Below are 27,349 nucleotides of genomic sequence, written 5' to 3'. Positions count from 1 at the left end.
CGCAATACCGCCCCCGCTGCTCCGATTCTCCGGCCAATCTCACGCTCCATAGTACCCTCACTCGCGAACAAGACCCCGAGGTACTTGAACTCCTTCACCTGGGCTAAGGACTCATTTCCTACCCGGAGTAAGCAATCCACCGGTTTCCTGCTAAGAGTCATGGCCTCAGATTTAGCGGTGCTGATCCTCATCCCAGCCGCTTCACACTCGGCCGCCAGCCGATCCAGTGAGTGCTGAAGGTCACAGGCCGATGATCCAATGAGGACCACATCATCTGCAAAAAGCAGTGACGAGATCCTCAGACCACCGAACTGCAACCCCTCCCCACCACGACTACGCCTCGATATCCTGTCCATGTATATCACAAACAGGATTGGTGACAAGGCGCAGCCCTGGCGGAGACCAGCACCCACTGAGAACGAAACTGACTGGCTGCCGAGAACACGAACACAGCTCTCGCTTTGGGAGTACAAAGATTGGATGGCCCTGAGGATAGACCCCCTTACCCCATACTCCCGCAGCACCTCCCACAGTTTCTCCCGGGGGACCCGGTCATACGCCTTCTCCAGATCCACAAAACACATGTAGACCGGATGGGCATACTCCCAGGCCCCCTCCAGGATCCTTGCGAGAGTGAAGAGCTGGTCCGTAGTTCCACGTCCGGGGCGAAAACCGCATTGTTCCTCTTCAATCTGAGGTTCGACGATCGGCCGAACCCTCCTTTCCAGCACCTTGGAGTAGACTTTACCAGGGAGGCTGAGAAGTGTGATACCCCGGTAATTGGCACACACTCTCTGGTCCCCCTTTTTGAACAGGGGAACCACCACCCCGGTTTGCCACTCCTTTGGCACTGTACCCGACTCCCACGCAATGTTGAATAGGCGTGTCAACCATGACAGCCCCTCAACACCCAGAGCCTTTAGCATTTCTGGCTGGATCTCATCAATCCCTGGGGCTTTGCCACTGCGGAGATGTTTGACTACCTCAGTGACCTCCACCAGGGAAATTGACGACGAAACACCATCAACCTCGAGCTCTGCCTCCAACATAGAGGGCGTGTTATTCGGATTCAGGAGTTCCTCAAAGTGTTCCTTCCAACGTCCGACGACCTCCTCAGTTGAGGTCAACAGAGTCCCATCCTTACTGTACACAGCTTGGATGGTTCCCCGTTTCCCCCTCCTGAGGTGCCGGATAGTCTTCCAGAAACACTTTGGTGCCGACCGAAAGTCCTTCTCCATGGCCTCTCCGAACTTCTCCCACACCCGCTGCTTAGCCTCCGACACGGCAGCCGCTGCAGCCCTTCGAGCCTGTCGGTACCCTGCAACCGAGTCAGGAGTCCTCCAGGATATCATATCCCGGAAGGCCTCCTTCTTCAGTCGGACGGCTTCCCTGACCACCGGTGTCCACCACGGTGTCCGAGGGTTACCGCCCCTTGAGGAGCCTAAGACCCTGAGGCCACAGCTAGCCACCGCAGCTTCAGCAATGGAGGCTTTGAACACCGCCCACTCCGGCTCAATGCCCCCAACCTCCACAGGAATGCCAGAAAAGCTCCGCCGGAGGTGTGAGTTGAAGATACCTAGGACGGGGGCCTCCTCCAGACGTTCCCAGTTCACCCGCACTACTCGTTTGGGCTTACCAGGTCTATCCGGAAATTTCCCCCATTCCCTGATCCAACTCACAACCAGATGGTGGTCGGTTGACAGTTCCGCCCCTCTCTTTACCCGAGTGTCCAAAACATGCGGCCTCAGATCAGATGACACGATCACGAAATCGATCATCGATCTTCGGCCTAGGGTACTCTGGTACCAGGTACACTTATGAGCACCCTTATGTTCGAACATGGTGTTTGTTATGGATAATCCATGACTAGCACAGAAGTCCAATAACAAACGACCGCTCGGGTTTAGATCAGGGAGGCCGTTCCTCCCCACCACGCCTCTCCAGGTGTCTCCATCGTTACCCACGTGGGCGTTGAAGTCTCCCAGCAGAACTACGGAGTCCCCTACTGGAGCCCCATACAGGACTCCATTCAGGGTCTCCAAGAAGGCCGAGTACTCTGAGCTGCTGTTTGGTGCATATGCACAAACAACAGTCAGAGTTTTCCCCCCTACAACCCTTAGGCGCAGGGAGGCGACCCTCTCGTCTACCGGGGTAAACTCCAACACCGCGGCGCTCAGCCGGGGATTTATGAGTATCCCCACACCCGCCCGGCGCCTCACGCCCTCGGCAACTCCGGAGAAGAATAGAGTCCAACCCTTATCCAGGAGTACGGTACCAGAGCTGAGACTGTGCGTGGAGGTAAGCCCCACCAGATCTAACTGATAGCGCTCCACCTCCCTCACAAGCTCCGGTTCCTTTCCCCACAGCGAGGTGACGGCGTCTTGTCTGCCATGGAAATTGTCTTCTACTGCTAGGTCCAAATGTGGATTAACTAGTTCCAGTAGCTACCGCAGGATAACAACAAACAGGAGCTTGCTCTGGGTCACGAGCTCTGGGTCACGAGTACTGCACGAAGGGGTCGCGCGCGGGGCGCGGGGGAGGGGGAGTGCAGTACGACCGTGTGATTGACGTACTTACTGTCCAATGCAACTCGGTGGCAATGGAAATGATTGGCTGGAGTTTTTCGAGCCCTGCCCGTTCCACAGATGATTGACTTGTTTAATTTTCATGTCAGTACTTCTAACTCAGTGGCTGTAAGCGGGTTATGATAAGGATTTCAAGTAATTTTGCAAAAATGGCCAAAAAAGCAAATCACCTATACAACCTTTAAGCAGGTCGTTGTACCCACCACTTGTCGGAATGATATCCTGTGCTTGGCCCATGATAATCATTTCTGAGGTCATTTAGGCATTAATAAAACGTCGGATTGCATCTTAAATTATTAAATTATTTTAGCCAGGTCTCAAAGGTGATGTTGCGAAATATTGCAAGATGTGTCACATTATGCAGAGGTGGGCCGTACTCTCAGGCAAATCAGGCATTTGCCTGGAGCCCCGGGCCCCATAGAAGGCCTTTGGGGGCCCCCAAAATGCCCTCTCTAATTTTTTTCCCCGTATTTATTGTTTTTATAAAAATCTATCCACAATATTATCATCGGGATGTCTAATTACTCATATTTTGACGGTCTTTCCGTGTACACCCCCCTTCAGTCTGCACTACATGGACTATTCCATGTTACGCGCATCACGCTCATCCCACGAGTGAGGGAGAGAGGGAGAGAGGGGGAGGGGGAGAGGGAGAGGGGGAGAACAAGCTCAGAGACAGGAGAGGAAAAGAAACAGTGAGACAGAGAACAAGCTCAGAGACAGGAGAGGCAAAAAAACAGTGAGACAGAGAGACAGAGAACAAGCTCAGAGACAGGAGAGGCAAAGAAACAGTGAGACTGAAGAGGTAAAGGATGACATCTTAGGTTAACAGCCAGTGTAATATGTGTCACCATCATTAGCTTTTTGTTTTGTATGCTATTCTCACTTTGCAGGTGACACAAATAGATCACAATGCCCTGTCCAACCCCCTGCGGTGACCTACTGGAAACCTAAGGTAAATAAATAATTAACAGTTGCATGAAAGAAGGACAGTGACTTTTGCTCATCCCTTGTATGGAGTGTCTCATTATGCCATATTAGGTACATCAGACCCAAAATCACTGTTCGCCTGGAGCCCCAAAAGGCCTAAGTTCTTCACTGCACATATGCCAAGTCACAGGCATGCCTAACCAGCTTATTCCCCCAGCTCCATTGCAGCCGATACCTCATGACTGAACCGTTTGAAAACGTCATTCTCGACTGCGTTGGTCTGTTGACGCAAACTAAGTCGGGCAAGGAGTACTTGCTCACCGCTATGTGCACTCTGACACGTTTTCCCGAATTGGCTGAGGAAAACCTTGGCTTTAGCCAGAAACGAATGAAACAGCGTTACGATCGAAAAGATGTCCTGCGTGAGTTTATACCTGGGTATAAGATGATGGTGTTTCTCCCCCATTCTCGGCTCCGCTCTTCAACCGCGCTACACCGGTCCATATCGTGTCGAAAGACGTGTCGTGAGGTTAATTGCGTCCTAGCCACACCAGACAGGAGGATGACTTCTTGCTTGTTTCATATCAACATGCTCAAACGCTATTGTGAGCGAGATGCTGCTGCTAAAGTTAACGTCCCCGTTGAATGGATCGATTCAGCGGTTGCGCTGTCCAGCACAGCTAGTGCTGAAACTTGAGAATAGATTCTATAGAACGGAAAATAATAATGCATTATTATAACATTGAACTTAGATCATCCATAACCCGGCTCATTTGTGTCTGGATTCAACAACATGATAAAGTGGAATCAAACCACAAGACACATGGTTTCCAGTTTATTAATAGAAAACAACCCTCATCTTTGTCTTTAAAAGAAAAAACATGTGCTGATGCTTTGAGTACAAGCAAACGTATTTGGTCGTGAAACCAGACATAAAGAATGAATTATAAAGACATTTAACTTTACATGAAGCACAAGATGTCCTTCCAAAAAGATGACTTTTGCAGATATTCTTTGTACACGGACCAATTCACTACCTTACACAATTGACAACCATGAAATACAAATTTTAAAATACAGGGTTTTATTGAAGTGAAATTAAGTACATTTGTACTTGTAGATGAGCTACTGCAAGAGCAAATACACCTTGAGTGTGATTGGACGAGCAACCGTCAGGTCTTCATTCCCAGTTTGGCTTTCTGTTAGAAAGGAATAACAACTGCTTAGTGTAGTTTACCCAGTTTGAAACAAGATTTAACATTTCTGTTTTCTTAACCGCAGTTTTAAGTGTAAACTACACTAACAACTGCTTAGTGTAGTTTACCCAGTTGAAAACAAGATTTAACATTTCTGTTTTCTAAGAAACACAGGTCTAAATGAGTGAAACTAGTTCATGCAGATCAATAATAGGCTCTGGTGGACCCCACACACACTTACAATCCCTGAGGCTTGTTTGGGCTTGACGCTGAAGGTGGCCTTCTCCTTGGCCTGCTTGAAGCGTTCCTCTGCAGCCTTCAGCCTGGAGGAAGAGGCAGAGGATGGGAGGTTCAAGGCTTAATAAGACTTTATCAACCTAGAATTCACAGTTGAATATTCAGGAAGGGAATGATGCTGTTGATAAGATTGATAGATAAGGACTGGATAAATGTAATAACAGTATCTAACAAATTGCTTATTCCCTTTGTATTCTGAGAAGTATTGTTATGCATGAGGCAAAATTCGCAATTTGGCATCCAAGCACTAGCAAGCGTTTAACAGGCCAGCGACAACATGTAAGGAGATTACCTACAGGTGAAACCTACCTGTACTTAGCCTACCTATACTTAGGTCAACCTGTACTTATACTTCCTGTACTCAGCCTACCTGTACTGGAGCATCTGCTTGTTCTCCCTCTTCCACTGGTCCTTGAAGTCAGAGGAGAACTCGTGCCAGAGGGTGAAGAAGGTTCCAGGGGAGATCTCCTTCTCCCCTGACCGGGCCTTCACCGAGAAGGACACGCTCAGCTCCAGGAACCTAGAACCAGTTCACCAGTCAGTCTACAGGAACCAGTTCACCAGTCAGTCTACAGGAACCAGTTCACCAGTCAGTCTTCAGGAACCAGTTCACCTGTCAGTCTACAGGAACCAGTTCACCAGTCAGTCTACAGGAACCAGTTCACCAGTCAGTCTACAGGAACCAGTTCACCAGTCAGTCTACAGGAACCAGTTCACCAGTCAGCCTCCAGGAACCAGTTCACCAGTCAGTCTACAGGAACCAGTTCACCAGTCAGCCTACACAGGAACCAGTTCACCAGTCAGCCTCCAGGAACCAGTTCACCAGTCAGTCTACAGGAACCAGTTCACCAGTCAGTCTACACCGGAACCAGTTCACCAGTCAGTCTACACCGGAACCAGTTCACCAGTCAGTCTACACCAGGACCAGTTCACCAGTCAGTCTACACCAGGACCAGTTCACCATTCAGTCTACACCGGAACCAGTTCACCAGTCAGTCTACACCAGGACCAGTTCACCAGTCAGTCTACACAGGAACCAGTTCACCCAGTCAGTCTACACAGGGACCAGCTCACCCAGTCAGCTCCCACACAACACGTCCCTGTATCGTAACAACGTAGAGGTTTGTTTGATTGGTCTGCTCCCCAGATGGTGATTGTTTATCAGATGTTTGTGAGACAAACGTCGTACCACACATCAAACCCAGTGTCCCTGAAACACTGGTTTGATTCCGGTACGGTATGAGTTATGAATAAAGCATGCTATATGAATCCATGACCTAACCACTACTAAAGGAACATGGCGCAATAACTCCCGTTGAGGTCAGAGGTCACTCACGTTTTGTGAGTGTTGTTGAGTAGTGTGTCTTGTGTCTCCAGTTCACTTTTGGCTGTTAAAAAAGAACACACACACACACACACACAAACACACACACACACAATTAAATGTACAGGTAAAAAACAAATAACATACCTTAAATGACACTTTGTTTACCAGTCAATGATAAATGATGCACATATTATGTGTAGTTTGAGTACCCCCTCAGCACGTGACCCACTGACGGCACCACGGGCGCTTCCACTTTGGGTCAACCAAGGAAATGAAATGATATCAATGGAACTCAAACCACCTTTACATGAGGCCGAGCACAAAGGAAGAGGAGTGAGAGGAACACAGAGGAAGAGGAGTGAGATGAACACAGAGGAAGAGGAGTGAGAGGAACACAGAGGAAGAGGAGTGAGATGAACACAGAGGAAGAGGAGTGAGATGAACACAGAGGAAGAGGAGTGAGAGGAACACAGAGGAAGAGGAGTGAGAGGAACACTGAGGAAGAGGAGTGAGAGGAACACAGAGGAAGAGGAGTGAGATGAACACAGAGGACGAGGAGTAGAATTAACTCCATGAGGGTGTTCTGCAGCTCTACCTTTGCTCAGGAACTCCTCCATGTTGTCCTTGAAGGGCTGAAGATGCTCTTCTTCTGAAAGCCGCACCACCTTCTCCACCTCGGCCGTGCACACTGGGGAGGACAGGAGTGAACCATAGTGACGCACCAGAAACTTCAAAAGGATGCATGTGTTAAGCAGCAGACTAAAGAAAAGCACAACGTCTATAGTAAGAAAAAGCTGGGTATGAGACAGGAAAGGATACTAATTATATTCCAAAATTACTCGAAAAGTAAGATTTTATAAGCTCAAATTAGAACCTGATAGAAAGCAAGGACCCTGCCACAATAGCATCATATACCCAGTGGTGGGCAGAGTAGCTAAAAAATGTACTCAAGTAAAAGTACTGTTACTTTAAGATTAGAATTACTCAAGTAGAAGTAAAAGTACTCGTAAAAATAATTACTCAAGTAAGAGTAAAAAAGTATGCAGTGAAAAGACTACTCAAGTACTCAAGAGTACAAGTACTGAGTTTCTCCGATTTATTTTTTAAATAAACAGAGCAACACAAACGGTACAAAATAGACACCAACAAAATATAAAACAGCAATGTTCAAATAAAGATAATGTAAATAACATCCTTTTAAATAAAATAAATAAGGTCTTTAAAAAAAAAATGTATAACCCTTGAACTAAAACAATAACAAATTAAATCTTTGCAAAATTAAATACATCAACGTGTGTGTGTGTGTGTGTGTGTGTGTGTGTGTGTGTGTGTGTGTGTGTGTGTGTGTGTGTGTGTGTGTGTGTGTGTGTGTGTGTGTGTGTGTGTGTGTGTGTGTGTGTGTGTGTGTGTGTGTGTGTGTGTGTGTGTGTGTCACTCTGTTCGAGCCTGCATGAGAGTTCAATGTTGTCATTAGCTGTAACGTCTTTCTGACCAATCGCAGTTCAAGGCCGACCTGGGCTGTGCCACTTCGGGAGGGGGCGGTCAGTTACTCCTCTAGACAAATCCGAATTGGTTGCGAGTCGACGTTGACCCGGCGCCCCCCGTTAACGGGCCACAGGGAATTTTCCCAACTCTCCCGATTACCACTCTGCGTTGTGCGTGCCTGTGTGTGTGTGCAGGCGTTATTAAATTGCCTCTCGGCCGCTTGTACCCGCGATCTCGTCCTTTCGGCCATCTCCCAACCCTCATGACCATAGGTGAGGATAGGAACGAAGATCGACCGGTAGATCGAGAGCTTTGCCTTGCGACTCAGCTCTCTTTTCGTAACAACGGTGCGGTAAAGCGAACGCAATACCGCCCCCGCTGCTCCGATTCTCCGGCCAATATCACGCTCCATAGTACCCTCACTCGCGAACAAGACCCCGAGGTACTTGAACTCCTTCACTTGGGCTAAGGAATATTCACGTGATAGAAATAGATCTCGCATGTAATAAAAGAAAAGATCTAAAAAAACAAAGTAACGACCGTCACGTAGCCAATGGAACGGCGTAAAAGTACCGTTCTTTCTTCAAATATTTACTCAAGTAAAAGTAAAAGTATGTTGCAATAAAACTACTCCTAAAATTACAATTTATCCAAAAAGTTACTCAAGTATTTGTAACGGAGTAAATGTAGCGCGTTCCTACCCACCTCTGCATATACCAACTACATTTTTAAATAACTGATGAAGGTCCTCCAGTGCTTTGGTTTGGGTGCCTCGAAATGAAATGTTGGGTGCGCACCCCAAACCGTCTGTTGTAACACACAACAAATCAAATGCCTTCCCACTGCATAATGGGACAAGGCAGGGTTGCTGCACGAGCTCTTGTATTTTGGATTTAGCGCCTGAAACACTAGCCCTTAGAATAAGAAATCCCCTTAATATCAGCGGTATCCAGACTGTTCAGAGAGCCGTATCTCTCTGTACTGGACGACCTGCTCACCTCCTTTAGAAATTGTAAACAACCACATTTTTTTTTTTTTGGCAAAGTTATTCCTAAAGAAATCATGTTCAATTCCATTTGGGTGAATGTAGAGAGCTCATTGAGAGCCGCTCTGATAGGGCTCGGGGACCCAAGAACGATGCTCTCCCTTCCTAGATCCCTTTATCTTTCAGGAGCTGCCCATCTGCTTCATTGTTTAAACAGATAGACTGCCTTCTATCTGGGGATATCAAGCACCTGGTGTCTCGCTAACAGGAGCTTGGAGATCGGGAGGACTAGCCCCCCTGTTTCCAACACTATTGTTGGGCTGCTAAGGCAACAGCCGTCGTGTTCAGGGAAGATCCCCGCCTTGGGGAAACATCCTTAGTGTGTGGCTTCATATGGAAGGATATGGAAATCGAAAAATCTATCTTTTTGCAATGCTATTATCTAAGGGGGAATCAGCAAATGAATTAGCATGTAACTAAATGTTAATTAATCATATTTTCGTTCCAAAACTCTGATAAGGGTTTTGATCCGGGAAGAACAGGACTTGGTATAATGAAAGATCTTCACATTGATGTTCGATTGATGTATTCTCAGAGTGGAACTCCTGCTGTTCTTCTTCTACCACCTGCTCAGCCAGCTGCTCATTGTTGGTTCGTTACCTCGGAGGTCCTTCCTCAGTCGCAGCACGTCCTTGTGGAACTCCTCAAACTTCATCTGTGACGCCTGGAACAGGTCCTGGGGTTCTGGGAGGGGGTAGACGCACGTCTCCTTCCCAGCATCCTGACAACAGCAACAACAACGACAGAGAACGTTACATGCTGTTCACAGCGAGCCCCTTGTAGCTCCTGCTGCTTTCATTTCAACATGGTGTAAATGGGAGCGTAGAGATGTGTAGGACGATAAGGTTATCTACCTCGTCAAAGTGTTGGAGATAGTAAGCAACAATATACGACAGAAGACTTCTGGTGTTATCCTGGGAACAGAGAGCAAACATTTAAACATTTAAACATTTATAGATACACCGTTCTTAAGTTATTTCTCCTTACACACTAAATAAATGTTCACTGACCAACCAGCCCACAGGGTAGATACAGCCTCTTTATTTATCCTATAACAAATATTACATGTAGATACAGCCTCTTTATTGATCCTATATCTAGTATTACATGTAGATACAGCCTCTATATTGATCCTACATCAAGTATTTTATGTGTACAGCCTCTATATTGATCCTAAATCTAGTATTACATGTAGATACAGCCTCTATATTGATCCTACATCAAGTATTTTATGTTTACAGCCTCTATATTGATCCTATAAATATAACAAGTGGATACAGTACTCGGTTGTCTGTCTGTCTATCTGGTGCCACCCCACACAGTCCTCAGTCTCTCTGTCTGTCCGTCTGTCTGGTGCCACCTCTCACAAGGTCCTCAGTCAGTCTGTCTGTCTGGTTATCATTCTGTCCTTCTGTCTGTCTGGTGCCACCCTCACACAGTCCTCTGTCAGTCAGTCTTTCTGTCTGGTGTCAGTCTGTCTGTCTGTCTGTCTGTCTGTCTGTCTGTCTGTCTGTCTGTCTGTCTGTCTGTCTGTCTGTCTGTCTGTCTGTCTGTTTGGTGCCACCCCTCACACAGTCCTCAGTCTGTTTGTCTGTCTGGTGTCATTCTGTTTGTCTGTCTGGTGTCAGTCTGTCTCTCTGTCTGGTGCCACCCCTCACACGGTCCTCAGCCTGTCTGTCTGATGTCAGTCAGTCTGTCTGTCTGGTGTCAGTCTGTCTGTCTGTCTGGTGCCACCCCTCACACAGTCCTCAGTCTGTCTGTCTGTCTGGTGTCATTCTGTTTGTCTGTCTGCTGTCAGTCTGTCTGTCTGTCTGGTTTGACTCACGGCGCTCTTGACGTCCTTGATCTTGGGGAGGATGTCCAGGTTGAAGCCGTCCGCCTGCCCTCTGCTGCGGTTCCCTCCGTTCATGAAGTTACCGAAGGCCAGGATCAGGCCCAGCACCTTCATGACGCCCTCTCCGGTCCGCAGAGTCTGGAAGGGGAGCCGGGGGGGGGGGGGGGGGAATACAGTAATGTCGGATAAACCAAGTCAAAACGCAGATCTGACCACGTCACTCAGCGACCATTACCGACCACTTGTCATCGCAGCGGGTGGCAGAACAACAGCTATCTCCTCATCTTCTGGTCCACTCCAGATTAAAACACTGCGTGACTATTTTGTTAGTGTTTTAGGAACTGAGGCAATATAGAGAAAATGGTTCAACCAACCCTTTGACTTGGTGTGGACTGTCTCTTCCTTGTTAGTTTGAAAAAACAATTAATGCAAAGGTTTTTGGGGTAAATATTACATTTACATAATTGTATGTAGATATCTTTTGAGTTGAATAGCTCAACTATTAAACGGAAGGTAGCTAATTTAGTGGCATATCATTGAATAATTCACAATACTAGACTACCACCTAGTGCACATATTTGGAAATACTGCACTAGGTGGTAGTCTAGTATTGTGAATTATTCACACGTTCCACTACAAAAAATTAGGTTTCATTAAAAGACCAGCCTCTGTGTGATGTTCGGTCTCTGTCTAATTTGTTGATTCCCACCAAAACCCTCTCAGTTTTTCCAGGCTCCTGGGAGAAGCTGCAATATTTGGCTTTAAGAACTGTCTGGAAGCCAAAGAGTTCATATAGAAAGAGCAACGACCAGGCAGATGAGGCTATAGCGTTTGGCAGGGCATCAAACACAATGGGCTTGTGATCAGATAAGCAATATACTTGATCACACATTTCAGCCTTAAAGACAGGCAAACCACAAAGGAAATCCTGACCAGTGTGGCCAAACTGGGCTGAGGACCACTGATGTTTTGAAGGAGATTCAACGAGTCAGCAAGGTTCTCAAACCCTTATTAAAGGTCAAGTAGGAGAGCAACAGAGACCAATATGAATGTAACTATGCCGAAATGGGATAGAATTCAGTTTCAATCCCATTCGGCATAGTGGAGGCCAGCAGATCAGACCCCTGGTTTAAAGTCTGGGAACAATAAAGGTCAATCTTAGACCGATCTGAGATCGGTCCCTGGCTTGCCTCTCACTAGCATGGCTCCGCCCGCCTACATACTTCCGCTCAATTTTTGTTTCCCTTCAGTACTACGTCTGTGTTTGTGGTATATACGCAGGTTTTCTCCGGCCAAATTTTGCCGGTCCAATCAGCATACAGAGGGAGTGGCTGAGGACAATGAGGTTGTGCGCTAGTTTCAGTTGTAGTCAAACGTTAGCGATTGGTTATGGCAGATCCAGAGTGGCACTGGGCAGATCCAATAGTTTTAAACTCCAACAGACACCCGCCTTAAGTGAGTTAAAGTTTGTCAATGGATTCTCAAATGAAATTAAGTACGAGTCTGGAAGGACCAGGCTCGCCTCCCACAGGACTTAGCTATAAAATATCCATTTAGACGTAAAGTACGCAGTGGAGGATGTACAACACTGATGGCAGAACAATCCCTCATTTACATTTATATTTAGGCATTTAGCAGACGCTTTACCCAAAACGACAAACAAAAAAGTACATTTGTCATAAGAAAGTGGAGAAATATATGCTGTCTATACGTACTCAGTATAGCGAGTACAGTGGGTCTTATTATAAGCTGTATGTGACTGAGTCCAATGAGTCAGAGAGGAGCGCTCTAGCTAGACGGCCGACTGTAGAAAGAAGTGAACCACATTGTGGTTCATCTAGAAGTCGATGTTCAAAGATGATGCTTTAAACCTGCACTATTTAAGCATCTCTATTGGCTTGAGTTGAACTCTTATGCTTACAGGTAACAGCTGCTGACCATTTTCCCACAGTGGGGTTTGGTTAGGTATCCTGACATGCCAGATTGGTTTGGTACACAGAACCATCTGGGAAGTGGATGTACCAAGCTTCATATAATATAGTCCCCCAAAGGATGCTGATCGGTCAGAAAAATTGTGGTTCGGCCAAAAGCACAGAACTTGGTGCTTGGCCAGATGGATTCTGGATGAACGTGATCTCGCCAATCGAGATGCTTCGAAGGTTAGGGTGAAAGTGGACCAGAAGAAAAATTATGTATAGATACAAAAACTCTTGATGGATTCACACGTGGATGGGCTTGTTTTGTTCCTGAGGAACTTTTGCGGTCAGATATTTTGTCCTGGAGTAAATAGCTGCTGTAGAAAAGTATAATTCAGTTTTAAGTTGTGTGTGGACATAGATTTGTATTGTTATTTTTTAATTGCTGGGATTTCAAGATGCTGGATTTGTAACTGAAGGGTTCTGTTACCTTGCACACTCGCTGCATAATGTCCAGCTTACGGACTATCGAGGAAATACATTCCGTGAAGCTGGACTGGAAGAGGATGCAAAAAACTCGCTCGTGGAAGTTGGGGATCTGGGCCAGCTGGAACAGGAACCTGAGAAAGAACGAGACAGGCGGGCAGCGTCAAACCCAGCCAATATGTTACAGTTAGTTGTTTAAAGAAGGAAAGAAAGGACAAGGCTTGCTGGTGGTACCATGCAGGGCTGCTATCTGGTTTGTACATGTTACTGCTAGCATTAGTGTGGACGCAGGAAGACGTACTGTTCAGGTTTGTCTAGGGGCTTGGCGTGGTCCTTCTCTTTAGAAGACTTGAGATGTTTATCGATCTTCTCCATCTCCTCCTGTTGTGCTCTCTACAATTCAAAAATACATTTGGTTAAAAGGGCTATGTGGAAGGAAATGAGCAATAACACAGTAAATATGTTCCTTACGTTTTCATAGAGGGCCTGTAAGGTCTCCAGATCCACTACGGAATTATCCAGGTTCAGGATGGCTGCGGACCACAGGGCACACATGGGCTTTACATCTCTGATATGTTTTGGCTCTACTTAGAGTTTAACGAGGTCATACTGATACATCATAATCAGTACTATAATGAACTGAGAAACAGAAAAAAATATTCAGAGAGCAAAAACACAGGACTTGGACGGTGGAGGTCGGAGAAAGGTCAACGTTGGTGACACGCGGTCGGAGGGATAACGCCAACGGCTAAGTCCAGCTCAGCCACAATGAGAGGTTGTCTCGAGTCAGCTAAAACTAGAACAGCTTTTGGACTTTCCAGTATTGAATGTACTTTCATGCAGCAAGGTGAATAAAAGCCATGGCTATATGGTGCAACAGCAAAGAACTACAGCCTCAAAGAGCAGAGAGACAACCTAAAGCTTTAAAGCCCCCAGGCCAGTGGGCAGAGCTAATCCTGGTGACAGCTGCATAGGGGTCCAATCTGCTAATGGACAGACTCCCACACCACCCCAACATGTATCACCTTGGTACAGCAATGGTATCTGTTATACATTACTGTATGGGCCCCTTCACAGGTCCAGCCCTCTGTACATTCCCAGAGGAATCAAAGGGGAACAATGTTCAAAGATAAACGGAATGGCACTGAGGGCTTTCCTCTGAGATGTCTTGGGTTTGCTTCAGGCCGGATCTTGCATGACAAAGAGTCAGCGTTTAAATCTGATTGGCTCAAGTTTCAACATGTTCATATGTGGAAATCAGTTGAAGCCCAGCCAAGAACAAACTCTTATGAATTCAATAAATCGATCAATCAAGCTTTTGCCCTTCTGCTCAACAGGAGCATTCTGTCCTCCATGAGCTCACCTGAGGATAACACAGATATTCTAGCTTCTGGAACATATGGGCCACAAAGAGCTCAACTGTTGACTTCATAAAAAGGTGTCAAACAACCCAGATAATGCCAGAGCCTAGTCTCATGATTATGATTAGTTAAAGTCAATTAAAGTTAAAGTTACCATGCTGGATGTCCTTCATGTCCAGGTGGAGAGAAGACATCAGAATCCCCACAGCCTGTGATCGCTTGTTGTTGAGTAATTTCACAACCTGGGGAAATACACACACACACAGACAGACACACACACACACACACACACACACACACACACACACACACACACACACACACACACACACACACACACACACACACACACACACACACACACACACACACACACACACACAGACAGACAGACAGACAGACAGACAGACACACACACACAAATGCACACAAAACACACGCAAGCACACACACACACACACACACACACACACACACACACGCACACACACACACACACACACACACACACACACACACACACACACCCAAACGCACACAATGTGAGGATAAAGATGAACACAGAATCCTTACAAAATAAGGAAATAACTAAATTACTAAATAACTGACTTCATCATTGGAAGTGCATTCCCCACAATCTTAAGTAGCCCCCTCTTATGGAAGAGCTGCTGCTTCCTGTACTGGTACTGTACTGGTGCTGTACTGGTCCTGTACTGGTGCTGTACTGGTACTGTACTGGTGCTGTACTGGTGCTGTACTGGTACTGTACTGGTGCTGTTCTGGTACTGTACTGGAGTTGGCAGGGCCTGGGGCCCCAGCGTTGCATGGGGATATATCATGCAACACTATTCATGAAATAGTTCCTTATGTGTGCTGGGCTTCTCTCTCCTGTTTGAGGCACGTTGTAAATTAACATGGGATTTATTTATTGAGTTGCATTTTAAGATTTATTTTTAAAAAGTGTTCAGCGTATAAGTCTGTAGCTGACCATTCTTTGTTCAATAGTTGAGGCCAGTACATTCCTGTCGCCCTCACCTCAGACGGGGGGATACAGTGAATGACGAAGGGTTAGGAGGAAGGGCAGGGCTTCTGGGGGTCTGCGGGGAGCGTGTTCTTCATGTGTTCCCCTGCGCCCTCACTCACCTGCTTGGCCTTGGACTTGGTGATGGTGTCCGACAGCGGCTTCTTCTTCTCCTTCACGGCCGTCTTGGAGAATAAATCCACAAACTCCTGGAAGTCCACCGGGGGTTCCTCGATGCTTTCCCAGACCAGCGCGGACGCCACCTCCCTGACAACACCAACACACACCAATGTTAGACACAATCTGCACTTATGCATGTGCATCATTCTGTCAGGAGTTAAGAAGGTGGTTCTAGAACGTCAGCTGACAGTCACTGACAGCTGATCGTGGGCTAGGCCCTGTCCAACACTGTCTCCCCATAGCTGCTCTTGATCCTACAGCACCTTTAATACATGAACCCATCACTGATTAGAATAAGTAGGAGGTACTCATTATCACTGATTAGAATAAGTAGGAGGTACTCATTATCACTGATTAGAATAAGTAGAAGGTACTCATTATCACTGATTAGAATAAGTAGGAGGTACTCATTATCACTGATTAGAATAAGTAGAAGGTACTCATTATCACTGATTAGAATAAGTAGGAGGTACTCATAATCACTGATTAGAATAAGTAGGAGGTACTCATTATAACTGATTAGAATAAGTAGGAGGTACTCATTATCACTGATTCGAATAAGTAGGAGGTACTCATTATCACTGATTAGAATAAGTAGGAGGTACTCATTATCACTGATTAGAATAAGTAGGAGGTACTCATTATCACTGATTAGAATAAGTAGGAGGTACTCATATCACTGATTTGAATAAGTAGGAGGTACTCAGCATAATTGATTTGATTAAAGGCCTATTTAGGGTCGTTTTAGACGCAGAGACGTAAGCACGTAATTTACACAAGGGACTTGTTTTAGACAAGTTTTGATTTACGGTTCCCGTAAGGTTCCTTAAGGACTGCGCGTGTTGCAAGGGGATTCTCCGCCAGAACAGTAGGGGGAGCAACGAACGAATCTGTGGGCGTGGAAGTGGAAATCGCTGGCTTGTTTATATTTGTAATCATAGCCGCGGAAACGTATTCTCAGCAGGGGGTGTAAAGTAGTTCACCCTGAATGTACCAATTTGCACCAAAAAAATTAACACTTCTGGAAAGACGTTTACCTCAGCTGCTATTCTTATGATCTGTATATTTCATATTTATTTGTTATTTTATATTATTTTAACTATACTTGATACGCATATTTTTTACCTTTCTTATATACTGAAAATGTTGTTGTTGTGAATGGCACCGTTTGTATGAACTTTAAATTTCGCAGTACTATGTGCAATGAGAATCAAGAGAATTCTATTCTAGGAGGTATTCAGTGTTATTGATGGAATAAGTAGCAGGTTCTCAGTATTAAAGATTTGAATAAGTAGCAGGTACTCAGTGTTAATGATTTGAATAAGTAGCAGGTACTTCTTGGTCAGCAGCTGTATGCGCGTCCAGTAGAGGGGCTTCATGGGCCTGGGGGGCTCCAGGGCCGCCTTCCGGGGGGGCTTGTCCTGCATCATGCCCAGAGCGAACAGCCCCATGGGCAGAGGAGGGGGCAGGCTGCCCAGCGCCCCCGGGGCGCCGAACAGGGGAGGGGCCGGGGGGCCGCCGCCCGGAGGCGGAGGCGGGGGTGGGGGCGGACAGCCAGCCCCTGACCCGGGTAAAGGAGGTGGAGGAGGAGGTGCAAGTCCACCTGGTAGTGGAGGAGGAGGAGGTGGTGCAAATCCACCTGGTAGTGGAGGAGGAGGAGGTGGTGCAAATCCACCTGGAAGTGGAGGAGGAGGAGGAGGAGGAGGAGGAGGAGGAGGTGCAAATCCACCTGGTAGTGGAGGAGGCGGAGGTGGTGCAAATCCACCTGGAAGTGGAGGAGGAGGAGGAGGAGGAGGAGGTGCAAATCCACCTGGTAGTGGAGGAGGCGGAGGTGGTGCAAATCCACCTGGTAGTGGAGGAGGCGGAGGTGGTGCAAATCCACCTGGTAGTGGAGGAGGAGGAGGTGGAGGAGGAGGAGGAGCTCCAGGCATGCCAGGCCAAGGTGGGGCTGGTGCCATTGCACCTGCTGGTATTAATGGTGGTGGGAGGGAAGCGGGTGGAGCGATCGACATGTGCCCTGGAAGAGGTGGAGGTGGTGGGGGTGGAGGAGGGGCCACCATGTGCCCTGGTAGAGCTGGCGCTCCGCTCTGTAGCTGGCATGTACACTGAAACTCGGCCTGCACGGCTTTGGGCGAGGTGGGAACGGGGAGGCCGTGTTCCCGGAGCTGCGGCTCCTCTCCGGTGAAGCCATTCACCATCAGCGGGTCGGTAGTGCAGGGCACTCCGAACCGGTACCTGTCCTCCATGGGCGACGTCTGCACCGACTTGGCCTCCAGGACCCCCCCGAAGGCCTCCGTCTGGAGATGGACGTCACACACCGCCCGGGGGGGGGCCTCCTCGCCTTCCCCGCCCTCCCGCTCGGGGTGGTCCGCCGTGAGCTCCGCGGCGTCGGGCGGCGCGGCGGGCGGAGAGGCGGGGCACTCCAGCTCGGCGATCTTGGTGCGGAGGTCCTCGATGGTCTGCTCCAGCTGCTGGATGACGTTGATGTGCTCCTCCTTCAGATGGACCGTCTTCAGGAGGGACTCCTCCTGGACAGAGGACAACGTTAGAGCTTTGACTGACCCTCTCCATTAATAAAGGGGCACAGTGTTAAGCACATCAAACCAACTCATAGAGCCCCCCCAGGGAAGACGACGACTAGAACATTGACAGGCTGTTGAGGCCAACTCTGGGCCCGTCATGCATGGACCATCTATACCATGTTGAGGTCATCCTGGAGCAACTCCGAGCAGAAGGGGCAGAGACGCAGGCCAGCCATGACGGACAGAGTACAGTGATGCATTGTGGAACGTTTTATAACACTGCCCTTGTGTTATAAAAACACAAGGGCATAAAAAAAATTAACAAGCAAGTAGAAAACGGGAAAGAGTGTCCAGAAAAAATGCCAAATTACAACCACCGCACATTATAAAAAATTAAGGACATGGTTAATACATTTTAGTACGGCACAAAGAGTTACCATCCCGTCTAGATTCATATTGAGGAAGGGGTCCCTTACTTTAAACAGCGCACATTACAATAGATGACGCTACTGCCATCTAGAGGTGGGAAAATTAAGGCCGGATAATAATACAAATGACTCAATGTTATTGTTCAGTATTGTGACGTTGCTGTTTAGTCATTGCAAAAAGTTAAGTTATCGCTGCTAGGGTTTTGTAGTCTAATTTATATTATGTTGAGATAGGAAAATCAAATCCAAATATCAGGAACAAAATACCATAAAATGACCATATAACTCTAACTAATGAATTTACCCTCACATGGACTTTTCACAACTGAATTTATAATTCATAAGCATATAGTCATTGATATAGATATTGTAAACATTATGATTATGATTATAGTGATCTTATATTTGTCCATATTGCCCAGTGCTCTAAAGTTTCTCTGCAGCTACTCATTGATAGTGTGCTTGGTCCCCCGTCATCTTCCAAGCCTATGTTCTCCGAAAATATATTTACCGGAAGGTATTTCATCCCCTCCTCCTTGGTTTCTGGATCCATAGTTTCTGACAGATGTTCTGGGGGACAGAAGGTTAACATGTTCACACCAGACACCTTCATCCAGGACCGCCTCCAAGTGAGGCAGAGAGCTCAACATGGCTTCATTCTTCATCAATGCAAGAAATAGAAATCACAATCTGGCCACAGTGGCTAGAACAGTCCAAACAACAGTGTGTGTGTGTGTGTGTGTGTGTGTGTGTGTGTGTGTGTGTGTGTGTGTGTGTGTGTGTGTGTGTGTGTGTGTGTGTGTGTGTGTGTGTGTGTGTGTGTGTGTGTGTGTGTGTGTGTGCATGCGCATGTGTGGTGTGTGTGTGTGTGTGTGTGTGTGTGTGTGTGTGTGAGTGTATTTGTGCATGCGCATGTGTGGTGTGTGTTTGTGTGTGTGTGTGTGTGTGTGAGTGTATGTGTGTGTGTGTGTGTGTGTGTGTGTGTGTGTGTGTGTGTGTGTGTGTGTGTGTGTGTTTTTGTGCATGCGCATGAGTTTGTGTGTGTGTGTGTGTGTGTGTGTGTGTGTGTGTGTGTGTGTGTGTGTGTGTGTGTGCATGCGCATGTGTGTGTGTGCGTGTTTGTGTTCGTGTTTGTGTCCATGCGGGTGTGTGGGTGTGTGTGTGTTTGTGTTCGGGTTGTTTTCGCATGTGTGTGTCACATGGTGGCTGCACTTCCCCACCTTAGATCAGGCAATAAATAAAACTAAATCCAAATATACATCTCCTAAATGAATGACACTCTAATCACACTCACCTTCGCATTCCTCTGAAGACGGTTAAATATAGAAAGGAAACAATTGATGAAAAATTGTTAAAAGAGATACTTTCATGAAGTGGAAAGAGTCTGAGCAAGGTAGACAGCAAAGGATGTGTGTGGTGGCGTTCTCTCTCCTTACCGCTGTCTGTGTGTTGTGGTTTGGTCCTGTCAGGTTCTCCGACCCCAGCTCTTACTGAGGGCCAAAGACCCCTGACCTGAGCAGGCAGGCGGCCCTCAAAGTGCTCCATGGAGTTGGGGGGCTGGCTGACTGCTGCCCATGTGTACAGCTGCTCCTGCTGCTCAGACACAGTGGGGAGGAGGAGGAGGACGGTGACCCACCACAGAGACGTCTTCTGATGCTTTCACCCAACGCTCTGGGTCCAAGGCCCAACGGCTCAGCCTCCCTCCTGTCTCCCTCCTGTCTCCCTCCTGTCTCCCTCCTGTCTCCCTATTGTCTCCCTCTTATCTCCCTACTGTCTCCATCTTGTCTCCCTCATGTCTCCGTCCTGTCTCCCTCCTGTCTCCCTACTGTCTCCCTCTTGTCTCCCTACTGTCTCCCTCTTGTCTCCCTCATGTCTCCCTACTGTCTCCCTCCTGTCTTCCTCTTGTCTCCCTCTTATCTCCCTCCTGTGTCCCTCCTGTCTCCCCCCTTCCTCCCCCTCGTCTCCCTCGTCTCTCCCTCTTGTTTCCCTCCGGTCTCCCTCCTGTCTGCCTCCTGTCTCCCCCCTTACTCCCCCTCGTATCCCTCCTCTCTCCCTCTTGTTTCCCTCCGGTCTCCCTCTTGTCTTCCTCTGGTCTTCCTCCTGTCTCCCTCTTGTCTCCCTCTGGTCTCCCTCTTGTCTCCCTCTTGTCTGCCCCTCGTCTCCCTCCTCTCTCCCTCTTGTTTCCCTCCGGTCTCCCTCCTGTCTCCCCCCTTCCTCCCCCTCTCTCCCTCCTCTCTCCCTCTTGTTTCCCTCCTGTCTCCCTCTTGTCTCCCTCTGGTCTCCCTCTTGTCTCCCTCTGGTCTCCCTCTGGTCTCCCTCCTGTCTCCCTCTGGTCCTCCTCCTGTCTCCCTCTGGTCTCCCTCTTGTCTCCCTCTGGTCTCCCTCCTGTCTCCCTCTTGTCTCCCTCTGGTCTCCCTCTGGTCTCCCTCTGGTCTCCCTCCTGTCTCCCTCTGGTCTCCCTCTGGTCTCCCTCTGGTCTCCCCCTGGTCTCCCTCTGGTCTCCCTCTGGTCTCTCCCAGAGCTCTTCTCTATGGTAATCTCTATTTCTGATCTAGAAACGTTTGGTTATTTTGCTGAAGTATTTTTGGTTTAGGAATTTCATTGATTCAGTTTCGGTTAACTATTTCTATTTTCTGCAATGTGATTTTGTTCTAATAGTCCTATATTCAAATAGTTCTAATCCAAAGAGCTTAATAAAATGAGCTAAAGGACAGAGATGCAGTGAGGATGCTGTCTCCCCAGTACCAGTACCCAGCAGTGACTGGGTCCACTCACATCAAACCTGGCCGTAGCGGTGGTGGTGCTGGAGGTCATGTGGGCGGGGCTGCCCCCCAGCTGCTGCCTGAAGCACTCGGTGAAGGGGAGGAGCAGGCCCATGGCCAGGATCCTGGAGCACATCCTCTCAGCCTCCTCGGGCTCCGCCTGCTCCTGCTGTGTGAACAACTTCTCCAGGAGGGTCCGGCCTGAGGGGATAGGACGGGTGGAGGAGAGGGTGGAGGAGTGGGGAGAAGAGAGGGTGGAGCAGAGGGTGGAGAAGAGGGTGGAGGAGAGGGTGGAGGAGTGGGGAGAAGAGAGGGTGGAGCAGAAGATGGAGGAGAGGGCGGAGGAGAGGGTGGAGGAGAGGGTGGAGCAGAGGGTGGAGGCGAGGGTGGAGGAGAGGGCGGAGGAGAGGCGGAGGAGAGGGTGGAGGAGTGGGGAGAAAAGAGGGTGGAGGAGAGGGTGGAGGAGTGGGGAGAAGAGAGGGTGGAGGAGAGGGTGGAGGAGTGGGGAGAAGAGAGGGTGGAGGAGAGGGTGGAGCAGAGGGTGGAGGAGTGGGGAGAAGAGAGGGTGGAGCAGAGGGTGGATCAGAGGGTGGAGGCGAGGGTGGAGGAGAGGGCGGAGGAGAGGGTGTAGGAGAGGATGGAGGAGAGGGCGGAGGAGAGGGCGGAGGAGAGGGTGGAGCAGAGGGTGGAGCCAGGGTAGTTTGACATGAGAGGGGGAAGGAACAACTGCACCCTACACTCCATCCGTCACCCCCAACAGAACAAGGGTAACCAGTGTGCAGTGTCCTCCTTTTAGTGCAGAGTTTAACAAATAAAAGCTCAGTGGCTGCAATTGGAGACAGCCTGCATTTCTACAGCCAACCGACTAAATATTTGATGGACCAAAGTGGAACAGCTCCAGTAGCTCAGCTTGACTCCTGATTGTGGCCGTCTAACCCAGTTTGGGTTGACTCCAGAAGTGTTTAAGCTGAGGTTCTTCCTGTTGAAGTCGTTCCCCCCCCCCCGGAGCAGGCCGGGCCCGGGCCGCCACTCACCGCTGAAGACGTCCTGCAGGCCGCAGGCGGGGGCGTGGGCGAGGGACGGCCGCCGGGCGCTGCAGCACAGCGGCTGGCTGCCCCCCCGCAGCCGGTCCTCCGAGCCGGCTCCGTATCCCTCCAGGAACTCCCAGGAGCCCTCGCTCCCCTCGCCGGGCCCCCGGCCCCGCAGGCCCCTCTCCAGCTCCAGCTCCTCCGTCCAGTCGGCCGAGAGGCTCAGGGGCCGGCCCAGGCTGCGGGGCCCCTGGCGGCGCTGGACTCTGCGCCGCTCCGTTTGGCCTCTGACAAGCGTACAGGAAGGCCAGAAAAACAATCAGGGCCGAGCTTTGATTTCATCTCACCGACATGGACCGCCATGACAACCGGCAACAACGGAGGGAAACCGATAGGTCAAGTAGGGCCAACCACGTTGAGGTGAGCCCCTCCCCTGCCCAGGGTCGGTGGGGGGGCCGACGCAGGGGCGGCTGAACCAGGTTGTGGTGTAGAGACAATCAAATGGGGCCCACAGTCCAAAATAACTCAAAGTGCTCTACGTTACAGAAAAAAGTTATAAAGGGGTACTAACTATACTACTATGACAGAAAACGCTAAGAAGTTCCCTTTAGGATGCCCCTCCGACAGTGACAACACTGTCTGACTATGTTACAGACAACACTGTGAGGTGGACCTCTGACTATGTTACAGACAACACTGTGAGGTGGACCTCTGACTATGTTACAGACACCACTGTGAGTGGACCTATAGACTCTGTTACAGACAACACTGTGAGGGGGACCTCTGACTATGTTACAGACAACACTGTGAGTGGACCTCTAGACTCTGTTACAGACAACACTGTGAGTGGACCTCTGACTATGTTACAGACAACACTGTGAGGGGGACCTCTGACTATGTTACAGACAACACTGTGAGTGGACCTCTAGACTCTGTTACAGACAACACTGTGAGGGGGACCTCTGACTATGTTACAGACAACACTGTGAGTGGACCTCTGACTCTGTTACAGACAACACTGTGAGTGGACCTCTGACTCTGTTACAGACAACACTGTGAGATGGACCTCTAGACTCTGTTACAGACAACACTGTGAGTGGACCTCTGACTCTGTTACAGACAACACTGTGAGGGGGACCTCTGACTATGTTACAGACAACACTGTGAGTGGACCTCTAGACTCTGTTACAGACAACACTGTGAGTGGACCTCTGACTATGTTACAGACAACACTGTGAGGTGGACCTCTGACTATGTTACAACACTGTGAGGTGGATGTGCCTCTACAGTCGTTACAGACCAAAGTTTAAGGCTCCCACTAGGCCGCCCATGGGGCAGAGGAACCGTGAAGTGGCCCATAGGCTGCCCCTCTGGCCCACAGACATCAGACGTTCTGTGTAAATCACTGGCGCATCCGACAGCTCCACTTTGCAGCTAATAAAAGACCCAGTGCTGATGTAGCTGCCCATCCTCTTAAATGCAGTTCCGGGCTGGGTGATTGAACCATAGTAACCGTCTCTCCTGGCTTCACAAAAACATCCGTTACCAATATCATTGCTCTAAACCACCTGCTCATACCGAATAGCGTTTAGCTCAAGCGTGCTCTGACCACAAATGGAGAAAATAGCAATATAGCAAATTGTTATTTTGTAATTAATACAGACAGATTAAAAACTGCACTATAACAAACGTGTCATCACAAAGACCATGGTTCTATTGCTGTTCATATCCTGACCAACACGCTCATAGGAAATAATTCAAGGCAGTATCTGATAAGCAAAGGGATTTTAAGAAATGGTATAGGGATGTTTTTGTTACTTTGCTTTCATCACAGACTGGTATTACCTTTTAAACTCACTGAAAATAAAGAACTGTTTCATTAAGAATAAGTGTGTTTGAATTAGACAGGATATGGCTTTAGGACAGTAGTGTGTTTGATATGATAATATAAAAAGACAGCTTGTCATATATCCCACATATGATCTCAAGAACAACCTTCAACAACATCATCAAACAAACATGTTGGCAGTTTCACCGCTGTGAATACATTTCATTCCAATGACCTGAATAGATCATAGAGACTGTTATTACAACCTTGCCTCCTGTACTCATCCGTTTTTGCTTTCTCTACTGCTAGTATGATTCTTTAATTCTACTGTAAACACAATCTTTCCAATGCACCTGAATCAATCAATGAACCTTAATGCATTAAGCTAGAAGAGTTGAATAACTAAAGAAATGCCTCTTCATCTCTCACCTGCCTGCACCTTTTAAATGAGGAAGAAAGCGAAAAGCGAAAGTTAAACCGAATGCACTGAAGTTTGGTTGAAGTGCGACACAAAGAGAAGAGAGCCCGTGGCCCTGGGCCCACGTACCTGTGCACCTGGCTGTGGACCCTGCGGGGGGACTGGGGACTCTGTGACGGGGACAGACCCGGAGAGTGGCCCGGCGAGCTGAGCTGGCGGGTGGTGGTCTTGATGTACGAGGGGAAGATAGGGGGGTAGGGTTTGACGCTGGAACCCAGTGTGGAGTAGCTAGGAGCTGAACACGTAGACATCTTGAGGAGCCGTGCTGAGACTGTGGGGCTCTCCTGTGGGGGCCACTGACTGGGGCCCCTCCTGGGCTGGGGAACAGGAACGAAGGCGCTGGTGCTGGTGCTGCTGAAGCAGTGTTGTTGTGACTCAGCACTCAGACACTCCGACAGAGACTCCTCACTGGTCCCCGTGCCAAGGGGGCCGCCCCCCTCTCGCGAGGCCCTCTCCGAGATCAAGCCCTCGATTGGCTCATCACTCGGAGAGTCTTCTTCACTACGGCCGTCCGAAGAACAAGCGGGTCCATCCAGACCAACCTGAACCTCCTCAACCATCCATTCCACGCCTCCCTCCCCTCCCTGCTCCTGAGCTGGGGGTTCAACAACGCTCTCCGATGACGCCGAGAGATCACGAAGGGCTCTTGATGTCGTCTCGGCAACCAAGCCTTCCAAAGCAGCGCCATTGTCTGCTGTGGGGATGGACGCATAAGGAGAGGTGTTCTCCTCCAAAACACACCAGCCCTTTTGTCCAGGGGAGAACTCAGGGTCCTCCGGTACGCTCTGTGTCGTCCCCTCTCCATGTGCGCCCTCCATCTGCTGTATCCCCAGCCCCACTCTCCCTCCCCCTCCCCCTGGCTCTGCTACAGCCAGAGGGAGACGAGGAGTCGGTGGGAGGCCGTTTTGCCGGGCAGAACTCAGTGGCCTCCCGGTGTCTAGGAACGACAACGCGTCCGAGCCCAGCTCCAACTCTGGGCTCGGCTGCGAAACTGGGGAGGTCAGGCTGCTGGCCTCCCCGCCGTCGTCCGGCCTGCTCTTCTGTCCCCCAGCGGGTCTCTGGTTCGGGCCCTGACCCCCGTTGTGCTTCTGTTGGTGCTGGAGTCTGATGGCCTGCTGGATGTCGGCCAGGAGGTCCTCCTGGTCGGTGGCTGAGTGGAAGCTGTAGATGTCCGTGTCGGACCCCGAGCTGGCCCCCTTGGGCCCGCCTTCCTCCGCGGGGGAGGCCGGCTCCATGGGGGCCGGCGGCTGTGCTTTGCGTGTTCCGTCCTCTAGCGCCCCTCCACCGGCCTCTCTCTGGAGGGGGGGGTCTCTCCTCCGCCCCTCCGCCCCGCGCTGCGTAGCCGCGTCTGCGTTGGACGAGCCGAGCTTTCCTGCAGACAGGTCCGGTGTTTTGGTGCCCTGAGACTGAGCGCTGTCCAGCTCGTCTTGTTGCCATGCCAACACATCCTCCTTGGAGCCCGCTCCTCCTTTCCCCTTAAGGTTGCTCTTTCTCTTGCGGATCGAGAAAACGGACGACTTGGACTCGGATTTGTTTTTCTTCTTGGCTGGCCATGTGCCCGGCTCCCCCCCTCCGCCCCCCCCTTTCTTGCCTCTTTTTGTTTTGTCTCCTTCCCTCCATCCCTCGTCTAGAGCGGTGTTGCTTCCTTCCCCCGATGACGCGGCGGCTGCAGCCTTCCTGTGCTTAGCCTCCTGGTTGCCCATGTCTCTGGGAGGCTGCTCCGCTCAGGCCATGCAGAGCACAGCCGCTCCCATCGCGGGGAAATGTGCAGGCGCTCGGCGGAGTCCCCTTGATGTGCGCACGAGGCTGACGGAACAGGGCTGCTGCTGTTATTATGCTGCGCTCTTCCACCGTCCGCGTGATTGCGTTTTTTTTTTTCCCTTTCTGGTGACGAGGGGCGGAGAAGTGGCGACGTGGATGCTGATGCAGCTGAGATGGAGCGTGTGCTCACAGAGGCTCCTCCCCCCCCCTCTCTCCCCTCCTCCCCTCTCTCCCCTCCTCCCCTCTCTCTCCTCCACTCGCCTGTCTTCCCCCCCCTCCCATCTCCCCTCGCCAGCCCTTCTGCCGAGCGGAGTGACGCAAGATGCGCACTGGTGGGAGAACGTAGCTCATTACTGGAGCAACCGCGGCTGTGCTTCTGCGCAGAGCTCAACCCTGGTTACTGAGCAGGCTGGTGGGGGCTGGGGGGCCCGGGGGGGAGGGAGAGAGAGAGAGAGAGAGAGAGAGAGAGAGAGAGAGAGAGAGAGAGAGAGAGAGAGAGAGAGAGAGAGAGAGAGAGAGAGAGAGTCTCTACATTGACTGGCAAAGACAATCTTAACTGAGAAGCAGGTCTGAAAGAGAAATGGAAGCAGAGTGAGACAGGAGGGTGAGAAAGGAGAGCATAAGAGACAACATGGGGTTGGGGGAGTGCTGATGCTGTTAATGCGGTAGTGCACTGCCTTTGGGGTGCAGGCTCTGAGGCTGAGAAGGAGGGTGGGGGAGGCTGTGAGGAGAGGGGTGGGGGATGGCATGTTGATAGGGGTGGGGGATGGGAGCCCTAGCAGCAGACCGAAGCCAGCTCTGGTGGGGCCTGTCTGTCATACCGGGTACTGCATGGTAGTCTCTCCATCCTGATCACCCTGTCATAGCGAGCTCTTTCCT

The 27,349-nt window shown here is 49.6% G+C and overlaps 1 protein-coding gene across 3 annotated transcripts; it reads right to left on the bottom strand.

Moving 5' to 3' along the window:
- Positions 1–4,337: 4,337 nt before the first annotated feature.
- Positions 4,338–26,667, bottom strand: fmn2b (formin 2b). Of its 3 annotated transcripts, none has more exons than XM_030340546.1 (20): positions 24,779–26,667; positions 22,410–22,690; positions 21,389–21,576; positions 20,050–20,206; positions 19,908–19,919; positions 19,125–19,183; positions 16,999–18,191; positions 15,606–15,750; positions 14,617–14,704; positions 13,573–13,634; positions 13,403–13,494; positions 13,106–13,235; positions 10,691–10,837; positions 9,720–9,779; positions 9,466–9,586; positions 6,931–7,023; positions 6,345–6,396; positions 5,379–5,528; positions 4,953–5,034; positions 4,338–4,714 (listed from the first exon to the last, which is right to left on the bottom strand). In XM_030340546.1, the coding sequence occupies exons 1-20, from the start codon at positions 26,410–26,412 to the stop codon at positions 4,688–4,690; spliced, it is 4,773 nt and encodes a 1,590-aa protein (XP_030196406.1). In that variant the 5' UTR covers positions 26,413–26,667; the 3' UTR covers positions 4,338–4,687. The 3 variants fall into 3 exon arrangements, with proteins under 3 accessions (XP_030196406.1, XP_030196408.1, XP_030196409.1); XM_030340548.1 differs by having other exon boundaries at positions 16,999–18,188; XM_030340549.1 differs by lacking the exon at positions 19,908–19,919.
- Positions 26,668–27,349: the final 682 nt, after the last annotated feature.

This window comes from Gadus morhua, chromosome 18 (assembly GCF_902167405.1).
Source record: "Gadus morhua chromosome 18, gadMor3.0, whole genome shotgun sequence".
NCBI lineage: Eukaryota > Metazoa > Chordata > Actinopteri > Gadiformes > Gadidae > Gadus > Gadus morhua.
This window is presented reverse-complemented; position numbering and strand designations above follow the sequence as displayed.